At 36.8% G+C, this 13,146-nt stretch overlaps 1 protein-coding gene across 1 annotated transcript; it reads right to left on the bottom strand.

Annotated features, from left to right (window-relative positions):
- Positions 1 to 346: 346 nt before the first annotated feature.
- AMTN (amelotin) lies at positions 347 to 12,179 on the bottom strand. Its single transcript, XM_072773914.1, has 8 exons — positions 11,910 to 12,179; positions 11,196 to 11,282; positions 10,150 to 10,215; positions 9,148 to 9,237; positions 5,229 to 5,264; positions 3,867 to 3,893; positions 1,250 to 1,514; positions 347 to 598 (listed from the first exon to the last, which is right to left on the bottom strand). The coding sequence occupies exons 1-8, from the start codon at positions 11,958 to 11,960 to the stop codon at positions 588 to 590; spliced, it is 633 nt and encodes a 210-aa protein (XP_072630015.1). The 5' UTR covers positions 11,961 to 12,179; the 3' UTR covers positions 347 to 587.
- Between the last annotated feature and the right edge of the window lie 967 nt (positions 12,180 to 13,146).

Below are 13,146 nucleotides of genomic sequence, written 5' to 3'. Positions count from 1 at the left end.
TCTGCCTTCAGCTCAGGTCATGATCCCAGGGTCCTGGATCAAGCCCCTGTCAGCCTCCCTGCTCAGCGGGGAGCCTGCTTCTCCCTCTGCCTATGTCTCTGCCTCTCTCTCTGTGTCTCTCATGAATAAATAAATAAAATCTTTAAAAAAAAAGTCTTCCTAAAAAAAAAAAATCAGAACTTATCCTTATATTGCTGAATATCCCCTCCATGACTGTAGTATCCCTACTCCGAAGAAAGTCTTCCATCTGCAGCATGATCTAAGTGTCCTGAGGTAATGTAATTTCTGAAAGGGTCCACCCTTCCATCCCCAAAGAAGAAAAAGGGTCAGTTTCAAAATCCGTTTAATATGTATAACTTCCAGGTCCGAGGTGTCAGAGTGTTACATTTCAAAGGCAAATGTATCCATTCAATTTTTTTTTCAGAAGTCATTATTCTCTTCTGAACATATTCTGAGAAATATGTTTTCTGAAATTTCAAGAAAGTTAGGTAAACTAAGAGTTTCTTCTGACAGTCTCTAGTGTGTTTCAATCTATTTGCATGTATCACCACATTTAAGGCAGCTTAGTTGAAAAAATTCAAAACAGCTTACTGAGTTCCTGGAAGAAAATAAAACACTTTTTAAAGGTAGGTAAAAGCATATCATATCAGATTTAAGCATTGTTACTTGAGATCAAATTTCTTTTCTAGGAGCAAGAGTATCAATGTCAAATCATTCTTTTGTTATTTCCAAGGACATTGGGTTCTAGACATCCCTACATGTTAAATGATTATCTCTGCTTGTTGACGCTTAATGAGCTTAGTTTTGCAGCTATTACTAGTGGCTGCTTGTAATGCTATGTTAAGAAGTTTCTGTGTATCATCCATGATCAGTGAGTGGACAAGAGTACAATGATTGATTAACTGTGTCTGTTGTAGACCTGTCTATGTTTGGGGGTCAGAGAGAGAGATAAGAAAGGGAGAGCACAGTCTCTTTCCAAAGACTTCCAGGTCCAACCTAAGATAGAAAATATGTTATTTTCTATTAAATATTTTCTATTAAATGCCAGCAATTAAATGTCTCCTTTCTGGGTTGATACAACAGGATTGGTGGCCCAGTAAAAATATTCCCTCACATTGCTGGAATCATTTGTATGAGGTAAAAGGGAGCCCTGATTTTTTTAGGATCTGTATTTGTCAAGGCAAGACTAAGAACCCTGTTCCCACTCTGCGGTGACTCCTGCAGCATTTTCCTGGCTCAGAAAATTTACCATTTGGTGGCCCACTGGTGGTTTCCTGGGTAGTGTGTGTGCCCCTTTGGATGCCTGCAGGGGCGGTCACTCCAAAGTCATCATCTGTGTCGCTGGGAGTTGTGGAGAAGCTCTCCGGGGTTCCCTGGATGGCAGGATTCCCTCCTGCTTGCCCTGCAGGAAGGATTCCATTCTGGGCATCTGGATTAGCTGGACTGGTAGGCAGGATGGCTCCAGGAAACAGTGGCTGAAAAATGAGGCCTGTGAAGATTTGTGGGGACCCTGGCTGGAATGAGGAAAGGAAAAGGGAAACAAAGTCAAAAGGACACATTTTAAGGCTGGTCAACCAGCCTTTTCTCCTTCAAGGGCAGTGAGTTGGGGCAGGAATGCAAGATGGAAAGGGTAGTAGAGTCAGAGAAAATAATAAAGATTAGGCATTTCTCAGAAGAAATGCTTCCCTCTCCTGATCGAGCCTGGTGATGGTTTCATGACTAATTCCATGCTGTATTTTATTTTCCTCAGAAAGGATAAATCAGAACCAAGCCAGTCATGGGAAAAGGAATAATGAATAATGTGTTCATCTCAGGTGTACATGAAGGTAGAACTAAGGTAGAAAATCCATACAATTATGCTGGGCTATATCCCTGCTACTGACCTAAATTATAGTCTCTCTTTTGCCCAGAAGTTTTTAAAGAATTTAAGAGACAAAAAATTAATGGGAAAAATTAATTAGTCAATCAATCTTCATCTTATGGTTTCCATCTTTTCAAGTTTCTTTTGATTTTTTTGAGGGCATTGAATATTCAGTCAGAAATACTTCTCTTGTCAGTTCAGCAACTTGTGTATTCCTTGAGGTTACTTAAAGGAACTCTTCTGTGTAGGTTTGTCAGTGATTTGCGTACTGGATATAAACATTGTTGCTGCCTATATTTATTTATTTTTCCTGGAAAATATTACTGTAATAAGTTCCTCCTAAGAAGAAATAGTTTAGTATGAACTTGATTTGGAGAAAGTTCAGGCAGGAACTTGTTCTCTGAAACTCCTCAGTTCCAGTGATGTTGACATAGAATAGGAAGGCTTGAGGGCTCATAATTAAGATATAGGCTAGTTTCTTTGGGCATAGTTCCTAATTGTTAGTTTGTGTAAGAGCCTCTTGAGAAGTTTGTTTAAATTCCCAGGCTCCATTGTTAGAGATTCTGATTGATCTGATCTAGGGCAGGATCCAGAAATTTACATTTTTATCAGCACCCTGAATTGTCTTGATCTGGTGATCCAAGACTGACGTTTGGAAAACACTGTCTTAGATTTACCAGGTACTGAAGGCAAAATTAGGCTTATGCCAGAAAAGAGACAGGAGTGGAACACAGTGTTTTCAAGCTGGGGGTCATGGCATCTATAGATTTGAAATAAAGAAGGTGGTAAGGCCTATCATTAAACAATAAGACACAAAGAATAGACTATAAGTTACCAAGTGCATTCCATACAGTAAGGGTAAATACTATTTCATGAAGTGTGTATGTGTGTGTGTGTGTGTGTGTGTGTTAGCTGCATTAAAGATACAGCTATTACTGTGGGTTTTACTTTAAAAAGTTTGAAAACCACTGGTATAGCAGATAGAAAAATGACTTTTGATCTGAATCTACTACTTCTTGACCTTGGGACCAACATAGCTTAAGTTCTCTGAGCCTCAGTTTTGTTATCTATATACCTGGGTTAAAAAATCTGTGCTTTGTGGGGTGCCTGGGTGACTCAGTTTGCAGAACATGCAACTCTTGATCTTGGGGTCAAGATCAAGCCCCACACTGGGCATAAAGTTTATTTAAAAAATATCTGTAGTTTGTAATTTGGTGAGGATTAAAGGCAATATATATAAAAGATCTAGAAGGTGTCTCTTAAAATTGGCTTATTAATGGTAAATGTGGGCTTTCATGTATCATTGTTGAAAAACAGCCCCATTATTTGATTTTATTTGTGAACAATCTAGTAAATCTCTACCTTTTTCATAATAGAAAGATTTAAAAGAAAACCTGTCTTCCCAGATAATGCCTCAACTCTTCAGTGTCATGTTTAGATATCACATTAATTCATTTTTTTCTAAAAATGACTTATGGGGAAAGATACAGAAGTATCTAATAATGGTAAGATGAGTATTATTTAGGTTCAGCCTTCTAGTTATTTATGTGTATAGGGAAGAGTTCATCCATCAGGATAAAATGCTAGAACTTTTCCCATAAATATTAAAAATTTAAGCCAAGAAATTAATTTTTTCCTGCAACAAATACCAATAAGTATATTATTCAACATTGCATGTTTTTTGATCATTGATAATCCTAGATTTTAATCATATAAAGTTAAAAATATGCATTGAATTTCTGGATAGAATTGAATCTAATATCAACATATGGAAAACAAAAGTTAAGTCAAATTAATGGAAAAGTAGTTGGAGAAAGATAGTGAAATCCTCAGCTAGACAAAGGTATCTCAATGCAAGGATCTGTAAAAAATGTTCATTTTACGATAATATACACCAGATTTAAGGTTAGTGGTAAAAAGAGATTGTATGGTGACAGAAAGCAGGATTGTGATAGCATGAGAAGAATTTGAAATGCTAGTAATTTAATTTTTTTTTTTTTTTTACCAATTCCTCTGAGCTCAGGATAGCACCCTAAAAGGAAAATAATAACACAAGTTGTTAGACAAAGTTTAATATATTTGAGGTAAGGTATGTATAATATAATTTAAAAACTTAAAATACTTTAAAATTTGTAAAGAGATTTAAAAATTTTCAACAGTATTTTAATTGCCTTTATGACTTGTTTCAGATAATTCAAGTCACTTTATGATATTGGACTGCTAATACCTAAGATCTGAGTGATGTGAAGTCTTCTGAATTTTTTTTTCTGAATTTTAAAACATATATTTTTCTACTATTAAGTAATATATGTACATTGGAGGAAACTTGGAAAATGCAGAAAGCAACAAAGAAAAAAATACTATCCTGTCATACAGAGCCTGATGGATTTTCTTCTACATGTTTTTCACACATTTCTTTTTTATATAATAGAAGTTATTTATATAATTTATATAAGCTCTTTTTTATTTTTTATTTTATATAAGCTCTTTATGTAATTTGGGTCTTATTTTTTCTTTTAATAATACACCAACTATTATTTAACCTTACCAGTGACAGATTCAAATAAATGTACTTTTTGAATGGTCACAAAGTATTTGCTTTTACGTTGCACCACCTACTCGATCATTTTCCTTTTGTTTAAATTTAAGTTGCACCCGATTTTTTTCTCTATCACACATATTATTATTTTGATTAATATATTTGTAAATAGACCTTTGCTATATTTCAGATTATTTCATTGGGTTGTGTTCCCAGATGTGGAATTAAAAATTGATACAGACTTTCTATCTGATTCTGCTTTCAGAATTTAAAGCTACCACCTGATGTGGGTCCTGTATGATCTTGACCCTTGGTAATTTTATCAGTGATCTCAAGTAGTATTACCTTTCATAAAGGAAAATAAGGAGAAAGGAAGGTGTTTGTATTATTTTTAGGGAAAAGATACATAGTTAATAAGTAAATTTGAGATTGAAAAAGAAATCCCCCAAATCATTAATCATTAGATCAATCCCATTAATTAATTTTTTTCTTAGCTGTATGGTTTAAAGGGCTGACTAGTTCATCCATGACATTTACTGTGTGATTGTAACTGAAGAACTGTATTTCCAATTGTTCTTCAAATTAGAAATAAAAATATTATCTTCAAAGGTTGGTATGAATACTGAGATAGTATATAACAAATAATAAAATACCTAGAACAGTGTCTGTGTATAATAAATGCTCAATAAGGGTTAGCTCATCATAACCAGTGTTTATACAGTGCGAAGTAAATAAGAAATTTGGCAACTATCTGGTGAATTGAGGCAGGATGACATATGTCAAACTAAGATGATATAAAATAAAAATTACGTTATAGAATAATCTTACATGGGCTCCAAGGTGTGCTACAATAACTGGCAACATCTGAAAAAGAGTGAAAAATTCAATTGAAATTATATTCAAAGATAAGTTCTAGCAGATGATATAAATACTGAGATTTTCTTAAAAGTATACAATATTCATTGAATAAATATTTGTTACCAATATATCAGCTACAGTCATAGGTAGAAACTCATAGAGTTAATTGGGAATTGGAAGTCAACCAATTTGAAAAAAGCAGATTGGACCCAGAGAGATTTAGAAATCAGTCCAAGGCAGCACATTTAGTTACTGAATAGAATAGGCAAAAAATAATTTTGGTCTCAAGCTATCTCCAAACTGTACAAGCAATAAGAATAGTAGAATGCATATGTTTCTTTTCTATGACATCTCAGAAGACACATTAAAAATGGATTTTTAAAATACAAAGATTTAATGAAGCATATGTGTTTAGTCTCATAATGGTAATCTGGATGGATATTTTGCTGTTAAAATAGAGCACTGGTAGAAAATTACAGTTAATATCATTCTATCATCTAGATACTGGCAGAGTTCTTAGAAGTAAGTGAGAACTACTTCACAGGTCACTGATAACCACATAAATTTTATGAAGTTTTAGTTGAAAAGATTGGGGTGAGGTGTTGGCATGCTCTGATACTCTAAGAACTAATCTCGAATTTGTACAGAGAACTAGGGTTTTAAAATTTATTTTTATTTTTATAGAAATTCACATAGAGTCATGAAAGTTATCCAAATGGAATTTTGACACTAACCAACCCAAAAGATGTGGAAGTCTTATGAAGTAGACTCTTAACTTTGTTATTTCTCAGGATAGTTTGTACAGTAATACCCATAATGCCAAAAGGTACACACACACATTTAGGATATACATTTAAGAAAAAGCCTTACTGTCAGTCAGATCCTTGGCTACTGACAAAAAAAAGCCCAACTATTCTTCAGAATGGCGATGGGAAAATGGGTTGAAGGGAAGGGGTACTGAGGATTTGGAAAAAAGCATAATTGAGATTTCTTCTTTAAAGGCCAATTAGAAGGAACAAAAAGATACAAATAGGAAACCACAGATGTGTGAATATGAAGTGTCATAAAAGATAATTTAGTTCACCAATAAAACAGTAAAGAGAAAAAAATTGTATTAGTTTTTGGTGGAGGAATTGTTTGAAATAAAATAGCTAACACTGAGTGTTTTCTGTGTGGTAGGTACTATTTTAAGTGCTTTATGTTTATTTGTTTATGTAATCCTTTTAACAGCCCTCGAAATAGGTTCTACTTTAATCCCTGTTTTAAATCATGAGGAAAATGAGCCGCAGAGTGAAGTAACTTGACCACACACGTATAACTAGGGAGCTGGGATTTGGCCAGAGTTTTGTGGTTTTAGAGTTCATCCTTAATCATGTTGGCCTCATGTTGATAAATAAGAGCTGTGGACAGGTGCCCAGGTTTCTGGCAGAGGATGTAGGTCACGCTGCATAGGGAGACTCAGGATTGGAAGGGCTGGGGCTGCACAGGAGGTCACATATGGGGACACTTGGTGGTGGCATATCCTGAAGACATTGAAGAATCCCTACTAAGTATGGTGATTGATTTATATTATTGCATATTGGGGAGCATGCAATGTCACACCCTCCCTGCTGAACCTTCAGGATCATCTGCAGTGCCTACTAAAGCCTTTGACTGCAGTGGATATTCTTCGGTGAATATGAAGATGTGCCAAATTGGACTTCAAGGTTAGAGCTGGGCAACAATTGAAACTGAAGCTGGAGGGTTAGCATATGGATTACATCAGGGTCGTGTTTAAAGAGAGTCTCATTTTACTTGCTTGTGTTTCTAGTCTTTTTCAGAGGATCACTTTTATTATTAAGATATAAATAAGCGGCAAATACTTTGAGTGAAGGCTCTAATATATCTGTAAGAAGTAAGTGCTGATTTATATCCATCTCAATATTAAAAAAGAAATGTGAAAATTAGTTATGTCACAGAATTTCACAAAGAGGAATAAATGAAGCAACATAGGGTTTCTTGTACTGTTATTTTGGACAATGAAAATACAGAGAAAAGTATCAGTTGCATATGATATAGAATTTAAATTAAGCAACTTCAAATTATTTTGTCAATTACACCCAGCTTTGATTACATTTACTAATTAATACACGCTTGCTCTGAATATGACCTGGAGGTGTCCAGAGAGGTAGGAAGATGATTAGAATATATTGGCTCATCGCTGTATTTATGTTTCATAATTTGGGAACATGTACTAGAAGTCTTGCACTTTTGTGTATCTTTAGACCCACAAATACTATTCCTAAGAACTGGTTCTAAGGAAATAATCATTGATATGGTTAAAGACTTAGTTAAAGTGTTTTCACTGTAATACTCTTTACAGAAGCAAAAATTTTGATTAAAAAAAACCAAATTTTTGCAGTATGATAGAACATTAAACAATCAAAACAATTTTATAAGTGAATATTTCAAAATACAAAAACTATTCAAAATACATAAGTGAAAAAATTAGATTATAGAACACTAGACATAGTAAGAATATATTTTCTTTAAAAAATGTACTTATATGTGTAGAAAAACAACTGGAAGGACATACCCTAGGATGCTAGCTGTGTTTAGTTTTGGCTGGTAGGATTACGGGTGGGTTATTTTTCTTTTTGGTTTTCTAAATTTTCTCAATTCTCTATAATTAACACACAATATATATAATACATAAAGACACTTCTACAAAAAATTAGATCATTATGTGGGAAAGACAGGGGCTGGATTAATCTGTTACAGAGAATAAGTTACCTCTAAACAATTTAGTCTAGCTGTAAAGAGATCATTACGTATTTCTCCAGTCACTAAGGTATTTAGAGAAGTTTCAAGAAGGTAAATCTTGGGCTTTTTCTTTTGTTAAAACACAACACTTCTGGTAAGAGTGATGCTCTACGTATGCCATTTAAATCTTAGTGACAGAGGGTTTTTCGGGGGGAGGGTTTCCTGAAAGCCAGTAATGATGGGAGGGGAGAAGGAACTAGAAAGTCACTGGGGACTTGGGCATGGAACAAGCACAGAAAAAGATTAGACTTGATGCAAATTCATCTCTTTATTTTTTTCTTTGGGATGATTCTGGTCATCCAGAAAGTCTTCTATAGAAAAGACCAAGCTAGAAAAGAATTCTGTTATCTCTCGATTTCCTCCTTTATATTTGTTTACTTTTCAGTTTTCCCCAGTGCCTCACATTTTCCTGTTACTCATTATAGATGTATTTTAGAGAGGTTATAGGGTGGTGTGCCCAGCTTTCTTGGTAAGTTTTCATCAAGGAGCAAATTGCCAAAAATGTTCTATGTTTAATTGAACATCCCTCTGTAAATTTCTGAGTAAACTTTTTTTTTTAAAGAATTATTTATTGGGCAGTCTGGGTGGCTCAGCAGTTTAGCACCGCCTTCAGCCCAGGGTGTGATCCTGGAAACCCAGGATCGAGTCCCACATCGGGCTCCCTGCGTGGAGCCTGCTTCTCCCTTTGCCTGTGTCTGTGCCTCTCTCTCTCTCTCTCTGTGTCTCTTGTGAATAAATAAATAAAAACTTTATATATAAAAAATATTTATTTATTTATTTGGTAGAGAGAGAGAGAGAGAAAGAGGGAGAGAAAGAGGGAGCGCACGAGAGGGCAGGGGTAGAAGAGGCAAAGAGAGAATCCCAAGCATACCCCATGCTGAGTATGAAACCAGCTGTGGGGCTCCACCCCAGGACCCTGAGATTATGACCTGAGCTGACACCAAGAGTCTGATGCTTAACTGACCAAGCTACCCAGGTGCTCTTCTGGGTAAAACTTGTAAGAAGCTTAAAAAATTCTTTCCTCCCCTTTAGGCTTTAGATAGAATATACTCCCTGAAGTTGAACTGAACTCCTGTCTTGAACTTACTTGGGGTTGCAGCTGCTGTTGGGTGTTCAGTACCCCCAGGCTGAGTGGGAGGGTCTGGGTACCAGAAGCCATTCCTGCAGCAGGATTTAGCTGTAGGACAACGGAGGAGATTGTCATTGTGTTGTGTCATGTGTTGCGCATTCAAGAAACTAAAATGTATTTACCAAATGCAAAATATGCTTGAAGGGAGGATTTGCAAGGCACATGTATACACTTACTATTCACACATAAAAACTAGTATGTGATATACTATTGCATTGGGAATTAGATGTAGAGACTTCGGGGACTTACTTAGTCTACTGGTACAACCCTAATGTGCAGGACTAACTTTTCCCATATGAACGCATTTTCTCGAGGATTACTTGGATGATTTTATCCTCACTTTCCCCTTTTGACTATAATAACTATGGTTCATATGATTTTTTGCTAACTTTCTTATAAAGAAATTAATTCCTTCTTAGGTAGTCCCATAAAAATGGTGAGGGTCACAATGAAATATCTAGTCTGAATATGGCCTAAATACTGTATTTAAATTTGACCACCTTAATCAGGAGAGGAATTTATTATGTTTCCTCTCCCAGACAGAGTCAACTATACAGATAGTCCTTGAGAAGGATGAAGATCTTTCTACCCCTTCTGGTTTCCTCTTGTTGGGATGATGATAGTAGTTATAGCGTTTGTGTAGGTGTGTGGACATTGTGAGGCCAGTGAGGAAAATATGTCAGAGGAATGTGCAGAGGACCTTGAAGAAGACATAAGAAGAACTAAAGCAGTAAAGATATGAGAATTTGATTAATTCCCCTAAAAGCCCATTTACTAGGAGGAATTTTTAATGTTATACTGAATAGCATCCCATGCTCTGACTTTTCTGTGTACTTTTTCAACTTATCCACAAAGAATGTGTGTGTGTGTGTGTGTGTGTGTGTGTGTGTGTTTGTGGATATACTCAACATTAGGTATTATATTTAACAGTGGATATTAAAATGATTTAAGGGTACTTACCAGCTGCAGATCTGATGCCAGTGTGAACATCTGTGTCAGTGGTATTAGACTTAAAGAGGGGAAGACCTGTAGGGCATTGAAATTGAGGTAAGAACAGAGCTTGTCTGTTTCCAGCGCGCTGCCAGTGGTGGATATCCTCAAGTACCTATACTCCTGTCACAGATGGATTTAGGATGAAGGTAAATGGAGGTTAAGCTTTGGGACCTCTTATCAGTGTTGGTCTTTTCCGTGGCCCTCAGAGGCATCGTAGCAGTGTGTCGAGATTAAAAATGTGTAATTGGCTCTTATTTCTTATCTCATACACTTTCATATGTAATTTTACATATCTAATTTTGTGTTCTTTTTTTTGTGTGTGTGTGTTCATTTTCTTAAACAGGATCCCTAAATTGTATAAGCTTCAGGTTCCTTAAGGAATGAGATGCTGTCCTGTCTTGAGTGTTTTCTAGTGTCCATAAATTAAAAAAAGCTTCAGACTTTGGTGTTATTGTATTATTTCACAAAGTTTAGGGTAGGTAAGAAGGGATCCTTTAGAGCAGAACAAGGGTTGGAGTGGGAAGAAGGGGGTAGCCAAGAGACAATGTAGATTTCAAAAGTCTTTCAATATGCTTTGAAGAAACAGATTTTATGGTAACATCAGCTCATCAGTAACAAAAGAACTTAAAAAGGTTATAAGGAAATCTGCAGTTATTTATGTAGAAGTATCTTAATCCCTGCTGGCTCTGGCAGCTACCACATATGATTATGTCACAGTATTTCAAGAGCATTGATGACCAAGCTTTGTCTATAGGTGTAGCTATTGCTTTTCAGAGTTTACTATTGGTTGCTAAACCAAATTATTACTGAGACAAAAAGAAAAAGAATGAAGATGTTTTGCTTTTCCTGCTCAAAATTTTCAAAAGGCATGTTGATTCTTTTTTTTCTTCCCAAGAGAAAGTCATCCTCTCTTGTTCAGCCATAAGACTTGGTGTATATCTTGATTTTAAATTTACTAGTCTTGACATGCTCCCTTTGTTGGTCTGCAGATGTTCTCCACTGTAGACGCTTACCTGATTTGGCTGTTGCTGGTTTAGCAGTGTTGCCTGGTGTGGAGTCAGTTTCGTTGGAGGAAGTCCCAAAGCAGGGTTGAGCTGTGCCTGTGATGACAAATATTAGATGAGGCAGGGATGGGTCTGGGGTTTTGTATACATTTATTTCCAGGACCTAAAAAGTTGTCACAAATGCAGAAATGTCTGCTTTTAGGCTTTGTGTGTTTCTGGAGTAGTTTTAATTCCCTGGAAAGTTTCATGTATGACAGGAGACGGGATTGTAGAGTGGAAAAATGCCACAGCAGAGGGGTGTGGTGGGGAGGGGTCTAAGGTGGGGTTGAGCACATGGTGGTAATTCCTAGGCTTCCTTCTCTTTTCTGGAATTGCCTTTCTCCTTTTCTAGGACATGAAAAACATCGTCGGCACATTAGCTCTGTAAGTATTTGCTTTTCCCCCATGCTTGAAGGTAAACTGCCATAACTTCTACTGCATTGTCATGAAGCTTCCTGCTTCTGCCTTCTGCCTGACAAGTCATTTCCTGTAATGGAAATTCAATTTCGTCCCTGGCCTGGGTATTTTCCTAGTGTATTAAAAATAACCTAATTGCAGGTATGAAAATGTCATTGACATCCGTATTATCTAGTTGTACCATTTTGTTTTATAGATGAGGAAACTGAGGTTCACAGAAGCAAAGTGACCTGCCCAAGGTGATATGGTGAGTAGCAGAGCCTGTACCAGAATCCCTGCAGGTTCTCTTAGTCCTCGAATAAATAAATCCTTTTTCATCAGCTTCTCTGCATTCAGGTAGAAGCCTCCTGGCCTGGTCAACTCCAGTTTGCCCTTGCATCCCAGAGGGCAGAGTGGTATGGCCCTCCAGCACTATATCAGCCCTTGAGTGACTTGGCTGTATCGTGAAGCTGCCACTGACTGGTTTCACTATGGACTTTTCCCTTCTGTTGTAAGAGGTAAGATTGGTATTATCTACCCTTAGCGGTCCCTTTAAGGTTTAAGATTATGTATGTATGCTTTTCATTCCCCACAATCTATTGTCAGCATGGCAACCAGAGTGCTCCTTTGAAAACAATAGTCTTGGGATGCCTGGGTGGTTCCGTGGTTTAGTGCCTGCCTTCAGCCCAGGGTGTGATCCTGGAGTCCTGGGATTGAGTCCCACATCAGGTTCCCTGTGTGGAGCCTGCTTCTCCCTCTGCCTGTGTCTCTGCCTCAATCTCTCTCTCTCTCTCTCTCTCTGTGTGTGTGTGTCTCCCACGAATAAATAAATAAAATCTTAAAAAAAAAAAAAAAAAAAAGAAAACAATAGTCTGGTTCTTTCTCTTCTCTGCTCAACCCCTCCATTGACTTCCATTTTCACTTGGAGTAACAGCCAGAGACTCTATGATGGCCTACACAGTCCTCATGCCCTGGACCTCTATTATCTCTCTGACCTTCCATCCCATCCCACTTCCTCTTGCTCACTTTGTCGCTGCCATCAAAGATACTTGCTATCTCTGGGCAGATGGGCTCACTCTTGCCTCAAAACCTCACCTCTGTCTGTTTCCTCTGTCTGGAATATTCTTACCCTAGACATTGGCTCACTCTCTGACCTGCTTCAAGTCTTTGCTTGAGTTTACTTTCTTATTGATCAAAGTCACTTACCCCAGCCACTCTCCTGAATATGCATTCTACTCCATCACCAATGTGTACCCTATTTCCAAGCTTTGGGTCTGCTAAAAATAATCACTAGGCTCTTTTATGTGTCCACATTTAAAATTTGGTTCATTTTTTTATATAAATATGATATATTCAATAAACTCATTTACAAATAATAAAAAATATCTTGTCCATGTGTCCTATTTTTCATTTGATAAATACCACTGCTGTACTTTAAAGGCATGTCAGTATCACACCCTGCATCCCCTGCACCACTAACTTGCCAGCTGCTGTCATATCATTGGTGATTAGCAATCTGCATTAA

This window comes from Canis lupus, chromosome 14 (assembly GCF_048164855.1).
Source record: "Canis lupus baileyi chromosome 14, mCanLup2.hap1, whole genome shotgun sequence".
Classification (NCBI taxonomy): domain Eukaryota; kingdom Metazoa; phylum Chordata; class Mammalia; order Carnivora; family Canidae; genus Canis; species Canis lupus.
Note: the sequence above shows the minus strand (reverse complement) of the source record. Positions and strands in the feature narration are given on the sequence as shown.